Source organism: Eriocheir sinensis, unplaced genomic scaffold, assembly GCF_024679095.1.
Source record: "Eriocheir sinensis breed Jianghai 21 unplaced genomic scaffold, ASM2467909v1 Scaffold516, whole genome shotgun sequence".
Taxonomy (NCBI): Eukaryota; Metazoa; Arthropoda; class Malacostraca; order Decapoda; family Varunidae; genus Eriocheir; species Eriocheir sinensis.
In genome coordinates this window covers 87,501-104,940 of record NW_026111850.1, presented here as the reverse complement: position 1 = coordinate 104,940, position 17,440 = coordinate 87,501, and the positions used below count along the sequence as shown (strand labels likewise).

At 44.9% G+C, this 17,440-nt stretch overlaps 2 protein-coding genes across 3 annotated transcripts; both read right to left on the bottom strand.

Moving 5' to 3' along the window:
- Positions 1-584: 584 nt before the first annotated feature.
- LOC126992899 (uncharacterized) lies at positions 585-14,633 on the bottom strand. The gene is made up of 7 exons (XM_050851729.1): positions 14,628-14,633; positions 14,410-14,514; positions 13,730-13,982; positions 13,236-13,316; positions 12,353-12,440; positions 2,046-2,165; positions 585-1,393 (listed from the first exon to the last, which is right to left on the bottom strand). The coding sequence occupies exons 1-7, from the start codon at positions 14,631-14,633 to the stop codon at positions 1,366-1,368; spliced, it is 681 nt and encodes a 226-aa protein (XP_050707686.1). The 3' UTR covers positions 585-1,365.
- Positions 14,407-15,422, bottom strand: LOC126992902 (uncharacterized). Of its 2 annotated transcripts, XM_050851732.1 has the most exons (3): positions 15,310-15,422; positions 14,761-15,231; positions 14,407-14,514 (listed from the first exon to the last, which is right to left on the bottom strand). In XM_050851732.1, the coding sequence occupies exons 1-2, from the start codon at positions 15,406-15,408 to the stop codon at positions 14,782-14,784; spliced, it is 549 nt and encodes a 182-aa protein (XP_050707689.1). In that variant the 5' UTR covers positions 15,409-15,422; the 3' UTR covers positions 14,407-14,514; positions 14,761-14,781. The 2 variants fall into 2 exon arrangements, with proteins under 2 accessions (XP_050707689.1, XP_050707688.1); XM_050851731.1 differs by having other exon boundaries at positions 14,761-15,422.
- Between the last annotated feature and the right edge of the window lie 2,018 nt (positions 15,423-17,440).

The window sequence follows — 17,440 nt, the reverse complement described above, 5'->3', positions numbered from 1 at the left end:
AGGGAAGGAGAGAGAGAGAACAGAGTGGACCAAGGGAGATAGAGTGAGGGAGGAGAGAGAAGAGAGAGAGAGAAGTAAAGAGTGGTGGAGAGAAGGAGGAGCGAAAAGGTGGATAAAGAACGGAGAGTGGAAGGGAGAGGGAGAAGGAGGAGAGGAGGGAGGGAAGGAAAGAGAAGCAATTCTAACATAAGGAGAGATTTGGAGGAGGAGGAGGAGGAGGATGAAGAATGTAATGAAGGAAGAAAGGAAGAGAGAGAGAGGAGGAGGAGGAGAAGGAAGAAGAGATATTATGAAAAAAAAACTAATATAAATCAAAATAAACCTTCTATTCCTTCTATTATCTCCTACTAATCACCAAATCTATTATACTGATGCTAGATGTAGACAACCTCTCCCTGACTCTGCTCCAGGGAGGCAAGGAGGCGCCACTATAAACACTCGCCTGCGCCAGAACGGGCTGGGCCGACCATCAGGCCCCACCGGGAAGAAGCCTTGGGCCGACCATCAGGCCCCACCGGGAAGATGACAAACGGCGCAATAGGCGGCGACGTAAAAAAAAAAAAAAAAAAAAAAAGTGTGAGGGGCAGTAAAGAAAGTAACCTTGCCCAGGGTCAGGCACCACAAGGACTCAAACCACAAGAAAAGACTGCAAAACATAGAGAGGATAATGTGTTTTGCTTCTTACTGTCTGACAACAACAATATCTCTATAGCCACTGAGAACTGAAGAAATGTTTTGAGAGATCTAACTAATACAAGTCCAATATATAGTTCTGGAAATGAGACAGCTTTCTGTATTATGTACTGACAACACTACCTGCACAGAACACACCAGCAGGACATGAGGGATAACTTTCACCAGTCCTGCCCCTTAACCCCTTGACTGTGGATTTCTTACAAGAAGACCTCACCAAGCTACAGCAATGGAACAAAAAGTGTCTGCTACAATTCACTGAAGAAAAATGTAAAGTCCTGCACCTTGGGAGGGGATACCCAGCACACCAATACCACATGGGAAACACTCCACTATCACCACAGAGGCAGAGAAAGACCTGGGACTGTATGTTACCGGGCTACCAGGAAGGACAAATCCGGGCCAATTGCAGTGGTCGGATTAAAGACCCCCACACTCACCTTGAAGCAGAGCGCCTGCCAGTAGCGGCTGTGGGTACGGATGACGTCATTGATGGTCTGCACGGCACTCTTGTTGGGCACCAGCTGGGGCTCAAGGGGGGGCAGCGGATCCCCCAGCAAGGCCTTGGCACACAGCGTCATGCAGTAGCTGATGGTGTTGAGGCTGAAGCCGCCCTCCAGTGCCAGAACCATGCGGCCCTTGGCCAGGCCAGACAGAAGGGCCTTCATATGTTCAAAGCAATCGGGACTCACGCAGCAACCTGGGAGTGTGTGTGAGGCTGTTACTTTAGGTATGAGATGCATGAAGGGAGGAATGGGGGTGAGGAAGAGGAAGGGAGTCCTGTAATATGGAATGTAATGGTTAGGCTGTGTTACTTTAGGTATGAGATGCATGAAGGGAGGAATGGGGGTGAGGAAGAGGAAGGGAGTTCTTCACTATGGAATGCAATGGTTAGGCTGTGTTACTTTAGGTATGAGATGCATGAAGAGAGGAATAAGGGAGGAGGAAGAGGAAGGGAGTTCTTCACTATGGAATGCAATGGTCTGAGATGACAATACATCAGGATACAATATAAGGAGACTACAAAATGCTTCATTGCATACACATGGCAGCCCCTGAAGATGAGTTATTAAGGCAGATAAAAATAAATAAATAAATAAAAAAAAGAAGCAAAAAGAACAATACAGAAATTTTGGATAAGAAAGAACACTAAAGGAATAAAGAGAGGAAAACAAGAAACCCAAACAGTGAAGGAGTGCACCAGGGAGTGCTGTTATGAAGCCAAAACTCCCGACCATGAACTGAAAATATAATTATGGAGAGAGAACTGAACTGAACTGAACAGATAGTGGCAGAAAAAGAGAAAGAGGCAGCAGCAGGTAGTCATACAGATAGTGACACCATCCACCAACCTCCAAGTGGGTCCCCGCACCAACATCAAGGCTGGCAGTGACCAGGACCAGCTGTGGGTTGAACTGGTAGGCCACGGGCAGCACCACCTGAGTGAGAGCCTCTGCGTCACCCATGCCACTCTGAAACAACACAAGAAAAACACTGTGGCTTTAGTAAACACGACTTCTTCCTCCTGAACTGTGGCTGGGAGGGAGGACACTGGACGATGAAATACCAGAGCTGAGGACCATAACTGATTCTTGCATTGGGAGCTTGGATAGCAGGGTGAACCTTCATGTGCTGGACAGGGCTGTGTGGATCTAGACATCGATCAGTGGGAATCATAACAGGAAAAGGAAAAAAGTGTCAGGTAATTGTGACTGAATGAAAATGCAATACTTCAGCACCAGTGTAGGGAGAAAAATACTCAGAGGACTTAGCACTCGAGGGTCAATTTTCTGATTTGTAGCTGGGAGGAAAGACACGGGGTGGTGGAATAGCTGAATCAAGGGTTTAGCAGTTACATCTCTCTCTCTCTCTCTCTCTCTCTCTCTCTCTCTCTCTCTCTCTCTCTCTCTCTCTCTCTCTCTCTCTCTCTCTCTCTCTCTCTCTCTCTCTCTCTCCCTGCCAGCCTAGTTTCCTTTTTATCATCCCTTCTTTCCTTAAATTTCCTTGGACTCTTCCCTTCTTTCTCCATTTAATTATTCCTCTTTCTCCTCCTCCTTCCTACCATCTTTCCAGGCCTCCTTTTCCTTCCTTCCTTCCTTTCTTTCCAAGTGAGGGCTGGAGCACTATTTCAAGTTGGTTAGCATGTGTTTGAATAGGTATTTAGAACAATCAAAACACCTCTCCTTCTGAAACTGATCTCTCATTTGGCCACTTAGGCAATTATGGATAAGTAAAATATTGTGCCAAAATTGTTCCTGGTCCATGTAATGTGTCTGTATTTTTGGGGGGAGAAAGGATGGACTCTATCTATTTACCTCCCTTTAATACAACCTTGGTGATGCTGTTGTTATGTCCATTTATTCTGTTTGTCTCACAGTAAGCAAACTGCATTGCATTTCTTTCCTCTCTCTCTTCCTTCTCTCCCTTTTCCTGAATGGTTCCTGTCTGTTGAGGGAAACAACCTCTCTCGAAATAGCTGTTCATTTATTTGGAAAAAACAAACTCTGGGCACCTGGCTTATAGTTGTCATCATCTGATCGACCTTAAAAGATGCAGCATTGAAAGACTCCATCTAACATCTTCACTACCAGGTCAATGAACACAGCACAGATAAACTTATCAATTCATGAAAGGTAATACAGCAAATGTCAGGAGATAACTGGGTGTACCTACCTATCACACTATTTATCTATCTATCTAGGCATAGTATTTGGACATGAAGAGCTCTCAGGTCAAAGGCAGGTCCGGTGAGGGTCAGAGAGTAGGACATGAAGCAAGGACCAGTGAGCAGCATTCTCAAACTGCAACAATGTCTGTGTAAAAGTAATTCCAAAAAAGGGTCAAGGGAAACTTGGTCCCATGAAGGTGCAGCACACTTGTTAACCCCTTGGCTGCAGATTTCCAGCCAGAAGACAGACCTCACCAAGCTACAGGAGTGGAACGAAAATGTCTGCTACAATTCAATGAAGAAAAATGTAAAGTCCTGCACCCTGGGAGGGGATATCCAGCACACCAATACCACATGGGAAACACTCCACTATCCACCACAGAGAGAGAAAAAGACCTGGGAGTGTATGTTACCAGGCTACCAGTGAAGGGATATCCAGCACACCAATACCACATGGGAAACACTCCACTATCCACCACAGGCAGAGAAAGACATGGGAGTGTACCTAACCAGGCTAACAGTGAAAGCCAAATCCGTGCCAGTCGCAGCGGATGGGCTAATATGTGAAATGTTCAACAAATAAATAGGACACAGAGTCAAAGGAATGCAGTGATATGTAAAAAGACCCATTCTACTTATGAAAATTAAGTAGACTGAACATTCTAACACAGGGAAAACAAGAAAATTTTGACCTCTCCCTCCCTACTGGAAAGATTCTACGAGCAAACCATTTTGTGACCATTACTAAACATCTGGAAGGGTAAAGTGTGACCAGGTGCAAAAAATATCAAACATGCACAAGAGAAAGGAAACTAGAACATAGTTATCTACATGAAAGATAGAAAAAGTCTCTGCCTCTACTACATACCTAGGTCGGAACTGTCAAACGCCTCCGCCCTTCACATCAATTATTTCCAGAGGCCAAAAACGAGACCAGGCGGGTTCTGATGCGTGTTGTTTAGGTTCACGGTACAGAGGAAGGGTCAAACCACCACCAGGGCTATAAAACTAATCCTGGAAATGCCCACAACTCCTGTGAACGCCTCGATCATTAAATAGGTGACCTTGGGCGTGGAAATGTTTGAGCATATTACCCCTAGACTGGTAGAGGGTGACCAAGGGCAAAAAAATACTGAACATGCACAGGAGTATAGAAACAAGAACATTTTTACCTACCTGAAAGGTAGAACAACAGTCTCTGCATCTACTAAACACCAATAGGTCAGAATTGTCAGAAGCTTCCACCCCTTCACATCAACTATTTCCTGAGGCCAAAAAGGAGACCAGTTGGGTTCTGATGCGTGTTTGTTTAGGTTCACAGTACAGAGAAAGGGTCAAACCACCACCAGGGCCATAAAACTACTCCTGGAAATGCCCATAACTATCATGAATGCCTTGTCAAACAGGTGACCTTGGGTGCGGAAATGTTTAAGAATGCGATCCCTAGACTGGTAGAGGGTGACCAGGGGTAAAATAAATACACTGATCATGCACAAGAGGAAAGAAACAAGAACATTTTCATCATCTACCTCAAAGGTGAAATAACAAATTGTCTGCATCTACTACACACCTACACTGGCCCTGTATTCTCAAACCTTTGGGCACCCAAATACACATATTTAACAGGGCTTCCATAGGCGTTGTGGGCATTACTAGGGGCAGTGTACTGTACCTGGTGGTGGTGCGGCCCTTCTTCTGTACCATGAATGTGAAAAAATATTCATGAAAACCCAATTAACCCCTTGACTGAGGAATTCCTACCAGAAGACCTCACCAAGCTACAGGATTGGAACAAAAGGTGGCTGCTACAATTCAATGAAGAAAAATGTAAAGTCCTGCACCTTGGGAGGGAATGTCCAGCACATCACTACCACATGGGAAACCAGGCTACCAGTGAAGGCCAAATCCGTGCCAATCGCAGCGGACGGGCTAGTCTTTTTCAGCCTTTGGAAACAGTTGACGTGGTGGGAGGTGGAAGCGTTGAGAATACCGACACTGGTGGAAACTAAAAGCTGACCGAGTGTGCTAAAAAAATCTAGCGTTGACACAGGCACACACACTAAAAAAGGTCCTGCTCACCACCATCCTTTCCCCTGAGAAGAGGAGACAGAATGACCCACTTTGGCGAGACTCATGCATTTGGGAGTTAGTAAGTTATGTCTTCACGCATGCAGCAAAAAGTCAATTCCTGCTATACTTTTATTGGTGCAGAGAAGAGCAATGAAAAAAAATGTCCTCAGAACACTTTTTTGATTTATGTGATGTTTCATTGATTTAGGTATTTATTGACTGATTTTTTTTTTTTTTTTTTTTTTTTTTTTATTTGTGTGTGTGTGTGTGTGTGTGTGTGTGTGTGTGTGTGTGTGTGTGTGTGTGTGTGTGTGTGTGTGTGTGTGTCGTCAGCAGAGATATGGCCCTCACCTTGTTGCAGGAAATGTTAATGTTGTAGCCTTGGCCAGGTCCCGTCCCCGCTCGCCGTAGTTTGCGTCCTCAGAGGATGGGAAGAAGAGGCCGTGGTCGTGGCGGTGGAGGGACACGTACAGCACCCTCGGCTCGGCCACAAACAAATGCTGGATGCCGCTGCCGAGGTGCACATCCTGGTCCACCACCAGCACCCTGCAGGCCACAGAGATGGGTGTTGAGAGTACAGTAGAATGCACACACACACACACACACACACACACACACACACACACGTGTAGGCGAGATGTGAAAAAAGTTTAGCTTCCCAAACAGAAGCATTGAGCTATGGAATAGACTGGAGGAGGAGGTGGTTTGTGCAAGAAACATTCATGATTTTAAGGAAAAATTGGATAATAGAGGATATGGAGACAGGACAGCGTGAGCGTAGCTCTTTTCCCGTACGTCACAACTAGGTATATACAACTAGGTAAATACACACAGACGGGACCACACGAGCGTAAAGCCCAGGTCCTGTAAAACTACAACTAGGTAAATACACACACACAATCACACCACACACCCACATGCACACACTCACACACACACATAACAATAAATCAAGGTGGACGGAAGAAACTAGTGTTTGCAATATATATAAGCGACATGACAGAAGGGGTGACAAGCTATATGAATATGTTTGCTGATGATGCTAAACTAATGAGGAGGGTGGCTAATGAAGAAGACTGTGTAGCCCTGAGCCAAGATCTCGACAGAATAAACAAATGGTCACGAAAATGTGAAATGACATTCAGTACAGAGAAGTGTAGCGTGATGGAGTTTGGTAAGAGCAGCAGACGAATATCGGGGAACTACTCTCTGAGTAATGAAAGAATCATGAAAAAAACGGAGGAAAAAGATCTGGGAGTGACAATAACAAACAGGTTATCCTTTGGAAAACATATAAATCGGATAACTGGGGAAACATACAATCTTCTTAGAAACATAAAAGTGGCATTTACATATTTAGAGGAAGAAATGGTGAAGAAACTAACAACATCAATGATACGTCCAAGACTAGAATATGCAGCATTAGTGTGGTCACCTAGATTGAAGAAAAAAATTAGAAAGTTGGAAAGAATACAAAGAGCAGCGACTAAATTACCGGAAACTCTGAGAGAACACACTTATGAAGAAAGACTGGAGAAATTGGGACTAACAACACTGGAGAGCAGAAGAGAGAGAGGGGACCTAATAGCATTGTAGAGGATACAAGAGGGATTGGACAGGGAAGACCTAGTGGTACGTGACAGAAGTGTGACAAGAGGCAATGGTAAGAAATTGAAGAAGAGCGACTGTAGGAGAGACATCAAGAAATACAGTTTTCCATACAGAAGCACAACAACATGGAACGGACTGACAAGGAGACTGTGTGTGCAAAAACGATTCATGACTTCAAAGCCAAACTGGATAAGAAGCGTTATGGAAACGGGACAGCACGGGCCTAGTACAGCTCTTTTCCTGTATTTCACAACTAGGTAAATACACACACACACACACACACATATACACACACACACACCAACACACAAACACATTCACACACACACACACACACACACACACACACACACAGGACAATAAAGAAAGGGAAAGAGAAGGAGGAAAATGATAAAAGGAGATGAGAGATTTTTGATAAAAGAAGGAGATGGGATAAAGGAAAGAAGGACTATAAATAGATGATTCCAGATAGATAAAGGAAGGAGATGGGAGAGAGGGAATGAAGAATAGAGGGATAGAGAAGACCAAAGAGATAACAGATAAAAGAGGGAAGGAGAGATGGAAGAGAAGGAGGAATAAGAGAGACAGGTGATGCAAAACAGATTCAGGATAAAGGAAGGAGAGGAAGAGAAATAGGTGATGTGAAGGAAATATTTGACAAAGGAGTGATAATGATGAAAATAAAAGGCAGAGTTAATGTGGTGCCAGGGCCAAGCAGCGCCCACCTTGGCATCCCAGCCTGTTGGCGGCGACGGCCACATTGTTGTAGAAGCAGAAGCCGTGGGGGCGGTCCAGCTCGGCGTGGTGGCCGGGGGACGGATGATGCGCATGCTAGCCCTGGCTCGGCCTGCAAACACCTCGTCCACGACCTTCAAGGAAAGAGATTGTATCAATCCTACATTGTTTTCCTCCTCTTTCATTACTGTCAATTCCAAATGCATTCTTGAGGGTAGTATATTATGACTAGAAAAAGAGTACATATAAGTGTGTGTATAAAAAGTATAGAATGCAGAATGAAAAAAAGATTACAGGCTTTTACTATAATTTTTTTTCCTTCTCCTTCTCCTCCTCCTCCTTATCCTCTTCTTCCTCCAATTTCAATACAGCATTATTTTCTATTACAGGCTTTTACTATATTTTTTTTCCTTCTCCTTCTCCTCCTCCTCCTTATCCTCTTCTTCCTCCAATTTTAATACAGCATTATTTTCTATTACAGGCTTTTACTATAATTTTTTTCCTTCTCCTTCTCCTCCTCCCCCTTATCCTCTTCTTCCTCCAATTTTAATACAGCATTATTTTCTATTACAGGCTTTTACTATAATTTTCTCTCCTCCTTTTCCTTCCTCCTCCTCCTCCAATCTAAAGACCCAACCATGAGCAGAGACTAGAGGAGTGACTCAATGCCATTCCTTTTCATCTCCTGTCTCACATACCTCCTCCTCCTCCTCCACCTCCTCCTTTCTCTACCATCGTGAACACAACATTACTCTCTCCTACATGCACTTATGGTACTTCTTTCTCCCCCTCGTACCTGCAGCAGTGAGCCGGCCGAGAGCAGGGCACAGGCATTGGTGGCGGGGTGGAGGTAGACAGACTTGTAGTTCTCCTGAATGGTCTGCAGCTCCTCCTCCCCCTGGGCCTGGAGGCTGAACATGAAGGCCACGTGTTCCTGGCTGTGTGTGAGCTCCACCTCCTCCCCCTGGGCCTGGAGGCTGAACATGAAGTCCACGTGTTCCTGGCTGTGTGGGAGCTCCACCTCCTCCCCCTGGGCCACCGAGGCTGTGCAAGGATGGATAGAGGGAGGGAGAAAAGGGTTAGATTAAGATTAGACTCTTTCTTTATTAATATCTCTTTGGCATCATCTATAAATCTCTCTATTTCTCATTTACTCTCTCCCATCTCTCCTTCCTTTATCCAGAATCTGTTTTGCATATATATATATATATATATATATATATATATATATATATATATATATATATATATATATATATATATATATATATATATATATATATATATATATCTCGCAACAAACCCGTAACCGTGATCCCGCAAGTACCACCACCTGTATTACCAAGCCTCTAGATAACTTAAAAATCCTTAGTTTCAATGCGTGTAGCCTAAGAAACAAATTTGATGAACTGAGATGTCTTGCTTTAACAGAAAATTTTGACATAATTGCTATAACCGAAACATTTATCGACACCACAAATATTGATTTAAGTTCCGAATACAACATAGATGGCTACAGACTTTTCAACAAAGATCGTGTAAACCGTAGAGGCGGTGGCGTCGCCCTTTATGTCAAAAGCTATTTGCAACCCACTGACAAAACACCGGGAAACAGTAACGTTGAACATTAAATTTTGTGCGTGCGAGTAAACATTGCAAAAGTCAATTTAAATATATCTGTCACCTACAGACCTCCCGGGCAATCACTCGATGACGACCTTGAAATGTACAGCATCTTAAGGCAGTCACTTAATAACAGCGACTCACTGATATTAGGAGACTTTAACCTCCCCCATATCGACTGGGCGACACTGTCAGGTACAGAAGGCGAGTCACATAGAATGATCGAATTTCTAGAAGAAAATTATCTAAGCCAAATGGTTTCTGAGCCAACTCGACAAAATAATAAACTCGACCTTGTTATAACGACCCAAGATAACCTTGTCAGTAGTGTCACGGTAGGAGAACACCTCGGTTCTTGCGATCATAAATTAGTGCGCGTCGACATTAAAGCTCAATCATCAGTGACTGAAAATAAAGTAAAGGTGCCCAATTTCAAAAGAGCTAACTTCGTAGAAATCCGACAAAAACTAACAGAAATACAACTATCAGATGACGGCAACATAGAGGAAGCCTGGCTAAGCCTTAAAAATCACTTACTCACTCAGCAGAACACATTCGTCCCCTTGTGCGAGAAGCGAATTAACACTAATAAAAGCCCACCGTGGTTTAATAGCGAAATTAAACAATCAGTCAATGAGAGAAAATTGTTTTACAGGTTAAAGAAAGAACAAAGCACACCCGAAAACATTAGACTTTATAATGATGCCAGGCGACGAGTAAAAAGACTAGTAGGTCAGGCAAAGCGTAGATATGAAGAAAATATTGCAGCCAACTGTAAAAATAACCCAAAATCTTTCTTCAGTTACATAAACAACAGAAAGGCGATCAAAAGTGGTATTGGACCTTTAACAAACAGCGACGGTGCACTAGTGACTGACAGCCAACACATTGCAAACCTCTTAAACAATTACTTTTCCTCGGTGTTTAATACTAACAGTCTTCCTCTCGCTACCACCAACACCAGTACTATTGTAAATCTCGAGCATGCATTGCCTAATTTTGAAATAACAACCGATGAAGTCCTTAAAGCTCTCCATTCACTTAAAACAAATAAAAGTCCTGGACCTGACAAAGTATATCCAACTCTGCTGAAAGAAACGAAGAGCGAAATACTCTCCTCCCTCACAACCGTATTCAATATGTCCTTGCGACAAGGCATCGTCCCTTCAGATTGGAAAAAGGCTAACGTGACACCGATTTTCAAGAAAGGAGACAAAAAAGTACCAGGTAATTACAGGCCCATTAGTCTAACTTCGGTTGAAGGTAAGCTACTTGAGGGCATAATTAGAGACAAAATTGTGAGTTACCTTGAAAGCCACTCATTGATTGGGGACTCACAACATGGCTTCCGAAACAAAAGATCCTGCCTATCAAACCTATTAACCTTTTATAACGACCTCTTCACTGTTTATGACGTAACCAAATCACTGGACGTAGTCTATCTTGATTTACAGATAGCGTTTGATAAAGTCCCGCATCATAAATTACTTTACAAATTAAAGCAAATAGGTATTGACGGTCAAGTAAACCAATGGATCGCGAATTGGTTGAGCAACAGACAACAAAGAGTAGTGATTGACGGATTTAACTCAGAGTGGGCGCCTGTCACTAGTGGCGTCCCTCAGGGCTCGGTCCTTGGCCCAGTGCTCTTCATTATTTACATCAACGACGTGGATGTTGGACTCAATAACCGCATTAGTAAATTTGCAGACGACACAAAGATTGGTAACTCGGTTCTCACTGACGAAGACAGGCAAAGCCTCCAAGAGGATTTGCACAAAATTTCAGCTTGGTCGGATAGATGGGAGATGCCCTTTAACGTAGACAAGTGCCAGGTCCTTCAAGTTGGAACGAGGAATAAGAAGTTCGAATACAAAATGCGCGGCGTTAAACTCAAAAGCGTTCAATGCGTCAAAGACTTGGGGGTCAAAATCGCGTCAAACCTCAAATTCTCACAGCAATGCATCGATGCAGCAAATAAAGCGAACAGAATGTTGGGCTTCATTAAAAGAAACTTTGTATTCAAGAATAAAGATGTAATACTCCCGCTCTACAACAGTTTAGTCAGACCCCACTTGGAATATGCGGTACAGTTTTGGTCTCCCCACCATGCAAAGGATATTGCTAAATTAGAAGGTGTTCAGCGTCGGGCAACGAACATGATCCCTTCCTTGCGCAACAAATCCTACGAAGAAAGGCTTTCCACCCTTAACATGTTCTCTCTTGAGAAACGTCGCCTCTGAGGAAAACTGATCGAATGTTTTAAAATACTTAATGGTTTCACGAATGTAGACAGATCAACATTGTTTATGATCGATGACAATCTGCGCATGAGGAACAATGGCACAAAACTCAGATGTAGACAAGTAAATTCAGACTGCACAAAATTTTTCTTCACCAACGTTGTAGTGCGAGAATGGAATAAGCTTCCACCATCAGTGGTCCAGTGTAACACGATTGACTCCTTCAAAAATAAGCTCGACCGTCACTTCCTTCAACTTAATATCAACTAGAGTAGAAGTGCAACGTTTTGGAGTCTTCTGATTAATGTAAAATCACTTAGGTTTAAGGACAGACCACCAAGTCTGGACCATGGGGTCTGTGTGGTCTGATTTTCTATGTAAATCTATGTAAATCTCTCTCTCTCTCTCTCTCTCCTTCCTCAATTCTAATTCCAACAATGAGAACAACTTCTTTGCCTCAACTCAACCCAACTGATCCTACTGGCTGACACTGCATCAAGTTTATAAAGCAGGTCCAGGAATAGGGAGAGCTGCATACCCTCTATGCTTTACTATGGGTGGCTATACAGGTGTTAGCCAGTGCAGGTGTGAAGGGAGACTCATACTAAGCAAGGCGAACAAGGAGAAGTAAACAACGGAACAGTGAACGACGGAACAGTGACATAAACACGAACACACACATCATACAGACAGTGCCTCCACCACCCACCTGCAGCCGCTGGCCTCGCCCCAGCACCCCGGCACGCCCCAGCATCTCCCACACCCGCTGGATGCGCTCTGGCCGCTCTGGATGTTCCCTGTGTGTGGGGGGGAGAGGGTGAATTAGTGTGTACCTCTGTGTGTTGTGGTGTGAGGGAAACTTGTCTGGTAAAAAAGGTTGCTCTAGTACGAGGGTAGAAAGCTGCCTCAAGGGGTTATGTGTGGTCAAAGTTATGGTGGTTAAGTGTTGGTTAGATAAGTGAGGAAAGCTTTGTCTTCTAGCTCTGGTAAAGAGTATTAAAGCTGCCTGAATGGGTGACATATGTAACAAGGAATTGGGTGAAAATAAATAAATGGTATGAGAAAGATGGAAAGTTTCGTTTAGTCGGCGCAACATCTGTGGTCGTATGCCGGAGAGAGACAGAAGGGGAAGGAATTATAGGAGAAGGGAACATATCACAGGAGACAGGACACAACCCCTGATTAATACCTGGTACCCATTCACTGCTGGCTGGACAGGGGCGTAGGGTATCGGAAAAGCCGCCCAAATTTTTCCACTCCGCCCAGGAATCGAACCCGGGCTCTCTCGGTTGTGAGCCGAGTGTGTTAACCACTGCACCATGAAGTCCTCTATAAATGGTATGTGTGAGGGAAACTCTGAGTCTTTTTGAGGTAAAAGATCTGATAAAAAGATGCCATGTGCTGCCTCAGTGGGTTTGGTGTGGACAAGAAATTCGGTCCAAGTAGATATATATGTGAGGGAAACTTGGTCTTCTTGAGGTAAAAACTCTGGCAGGTACCAAGAGCTGCCTCGGGTACATCAGAGTACTTAGACTATCTTCATTATGTTTTGTCTGTGAATGAAAAAACACCTTAGTGTGTAGTGCACTTACCCTTCCGTAAGGCTGCATGTTGCTCCACCTGCTCGTCACACACCAGACACAGCCTCGGAGACTCACTCAGCACCACGGCCTCTGAAGACAAGGCACTGAGCTCCTCAGTGACTCCTGTTTGCTGTGACTGAGCTTCCTATGAAAGGTGTACATCCCTCCCTCTTCCTTCTCCTCCTCCTCCTCAGCCATTATTATTGGTCCACTGCAGTACAAAGGCATTTCCTAATGTTCCCAACCTCTCTCACATCTCCTTCACTCCCTCCCTTCCCTAAACTCTCCTTTCCCCTCCTTCCTTTCCCTTTCTTTGCCTCCTTCTCCCTTTCTCCCTGCTTCCTTTTCTTTCCCTCTCAACCCCCCCCCCCCCCTTTCTCTCTCCCTCTTCCTCTTTGCCTTCCCTTTCCTTTCCTTCCCTCCCTCCTTTCCATTTTTCCCTTTCTCCTCTTCCTTCCCTCTCCTTCTCCCTCTTTTTTCTCCTCCCCTTCCTTCCTACATACCTTCCCTCCTCAGCTGCAGCAGTTTCTCACCAATCCTCTCCCTGAGCTGCTGTGTCTGTGGTGTCAGGAGCTGCATGGTGTCTCTGGTCTGGAGGCGTAAGGGCCGGACACCCACCAGGCCTTGGAAGGAGAGGCTCGGGGTAAAGGTGCTGGGGTCAGCCTCGCCCTGCACCTCCTGCTGGCATAAGGACCCCTGGTACTGGAAGCAGTCCCAGTGTGCCCGTTGGACATACACCAGGCTCAGCAGTGTCTCCTGAAAGCTGGGGAGGACAGGGAAGGGAGAGGAAAGTCAATGTTGAGAAAAAGAGCAGGTTAACTATAGGAAAAAGACATTGTTTCTGAGATCCAAGAAAGGCCATCAAGGAAAAATAAGACAATGCTACAGGCCCAAACAGCTTCCTCTTAATGAGCAGACATGGATAGGGAAATTAAAATAGACAGCGACAGTAAAGTAAGGAGAATAATAATAATAAAAAAGGAGGACAAAAACAATATTAAAACAAAACAGTTCAATAAATCCTGCATCAGAGATAAGGCAGACAGAGAGATAGATAAATGGATATAGACAGACTGAGATAGATGGATAGATAAAGACAGATATAAGCAGAGATAGATAGACAGGCATAGAGATGGACAGATTGATACAGAAAGATATAGACAGACAGACAGCTATCAGGCACCTTGGTGATGGCTGCAGGGGGGTCCAGCAGGGGGGCAGTGGTGGCCCAGCAAGGCACTGAGGGTGTGGGCGGCACTCTTGGCCAGGACGGCAGGCACCACCCACCCTGCACACACAACAGGGATTGATTATTACCATTCTAATTATTATTATTATTATTATTATTATTATTATTATTATTATTATTATTATTACTACTATTATTATTATCAATATTACTATCATCCTGCTATGTAATAATAAATGTCTAAGCTATTTTTTAGATTTCTGTGCAATATTTTTTTTCAAGTTTTCAGTGATGTCAATTTTTTTTTTTTCCCAATTGAATTCTATAGAGAGGTAGAATGCATACCAGTGTGTGGATGTGTGGTGCTCAGCTCCTGCCACAATGTTTGGGTGAGGTCAGACTGGTCACCTCCAGCACCAGCACCACCTTGCCCCGTGCCAGGGCCATCAGCTGGGAGGTGAGGTGTGTGTACAGGCCTGGCCACACCTCCAGCACCAGCACCACCTTGCCCCACGCCAGGGCCATCAGCTGGGAGGTGAGGTGTGTGTACAGGCCTGGCCACACCTCCAGCACCAGCACCACCTTGCCCTGCACCAGGGCCATCAGCTGGGAGGTGAGGTGTGTGTACAGGCCTGGCCACACCTCCAGCACCAGCACCACCTTGCCCCACACCAGGGCCATCAGCTGGGAGGTGAGGTGTGGGTACAGGCCTGGCCACACCTCCAGCACCAGCACCACCTTGCCCCACACCAGGGCCATCAGCTGGGAGGTGAGGTGTGTGTACAGGCCTGGCCACACCTCCAGCACCAGCACCACCTTGCCCCACGCCAGGGCCATCAGCTGGGAGGTGAGGTGTGGGTACAGGCCTGGCCACACCTCCAGCACCAGCACCACCTTGCCCCACACCAGGGCCATCAGCTGGGAGGTGAGGTGTGTGTACAGGCCTGGCCACACCTCCAGCACCAGCACCACCTTGCCCCACGCCAGGGCCATCAGCTGGGAGGTGAGGTGTGTGTACACTGTACAGGCCTGGCCACACCTCCAGCACCAGCACCACCTTGCCCCGCACCACGGCCATCAGCTGGGAGGTGAGGTGTGTGTACAGGCCTGGCCACACCTCCAGCACCAGCACCACCTTGCCCCACGCCAGGGCCATCAGCTGGGAGGTGAGGTGTGTGTACAGGCCTGGCCACACCTCCAGCACCAGCACCACCTTGCCCCACACCAGGGCCATCAGCTGGGAGGTGAGGTGTGCGTGCAGGCCTGGCCACACCTCCATCTCACCCTGAAACGCCAGATGGTAAAATAAAGTATAATAAATATGCTGTATTATTATTATTATTATTATTATTATTATTATTATTATTATTATTATTGTGTTTGGCTTCCCTGTTAAGAGTGGTTCATAATGGGAAGTTTGTGACATAGTTGAGTAAAATAAAATATATATACCATCTTTTATTATTATTAGTAGTAGTAGTAATAGTAGTAATAGTATTATTATTATCATCATCATTATTATGAGGTTTGACTTCCCTGCTGGAGTGATTCACGCTGGCAAGTGTCTGGATGAGGAGACAGAGCTGAGAACATCCATGAATTTATAAAAGTAAGTACAGTTGTATGAAAGCAGATATAGAGGCAGGTCAACACAAGCTTAGTTAAAATCCTCTATACTATGACTAAGTAAATGCACACAAAAAACAGACAAACAGAGGCACACACACACACACAGATACATTGTGACTTAGAATGACCTTGAAAATAGAGAAAATTGAGCTCAAGCAAAAAATATTCATGAATTTAAAGCTAAACTTGATAAACTGAAATTTGGAGACAGGACCAGTGTAAATCATCCTGTATATCACTAGGTAAATACACACACACATACAACCTCCACCCCAACACATACACAAGAGCCCACAAGTGTAGCTCAATCCCTATATATCACAGCTATAGTCTGTTCACTTAATTCTGACCCAAGCTGACAACATAAACCTAAGCGTGTTCGTAAGCACAGTGCAGATTAGCAGAAAGTGCTGCGTGAGATAAACACAAACAGGTTAAAGAAAACTTGGAAGCCACAGCAGCAGCCAGTCAGCACTCAGCTTGCAAACACACTTAGGTTTATGTTGTCAGCTTGGGTCTGACTTAAGAGAACAGACTTTAGTAAGGCTTTAGGCCAAGAGAGAGAGGCTGAGAGAGCAGGACTTTCCTTTTCATCCCCCAATGCCGAGTCATAACCAGCAGACACAACACTATAACTAACTCAGGACCAAACTAGAAGAGAAAGTAGTTGTGCTTAGGGTTCAAACGGCACACCAGGTTCGGTCTAGCCTCTTCCGATCATATGCTGAGGTTTGTGCATAGGTGTGTGTGTGTGTGTGTGTGTGTGTGTGTGTGTGTTGGGGTCCTAATCGGTCAATCAGATTGTATCTTACTGACAAAATGTGTCAAATGTAGCAATTTCAATATGGTATGCCACATAAACTGTACTGCATTGTAGGGATCTTGCTTTTCCTGTCCCTCAAGCCTGGACATCTAATGCCGCCTAGTAATGAAGGGGAAAAAATTCACACTAAGCTGCACACAACTTTCTACTCTGTCTCATTCCTGTGCTATACAAATCCCTTATGCAGGAGTAAACCACCGTCTTCATTCCTTTATCCCTTTTGCTGGTACACTCTGGAATAAATAAGCTTCCTTTGTCTGTGCTTCCTCCTGCCCATGACTTGAACTCTTTCATGAGGGGAATATCAAGACACCTCTCCACCTGTAGCTGACTCTCTCCAGACCACTCACTTCTATCTACTTTTACAGGAGCAATGCATAGTGGGCTTTTTTCCCCTTGAGCTGCTTCATTTACTGGACAAAGGAAAAAAAGAAAAAGAGCTTCTCACTCCCTTGGCCTCTGCCTTTTCCTGACCTACTAACAAAGACCAGAGCTGCCCAGCCTCAACCTCTGCTTCTCCAGACTTGCCATCGGTTGCTGCCGCTGCCGCACCCCCAGCAAGAGGCTGACCGC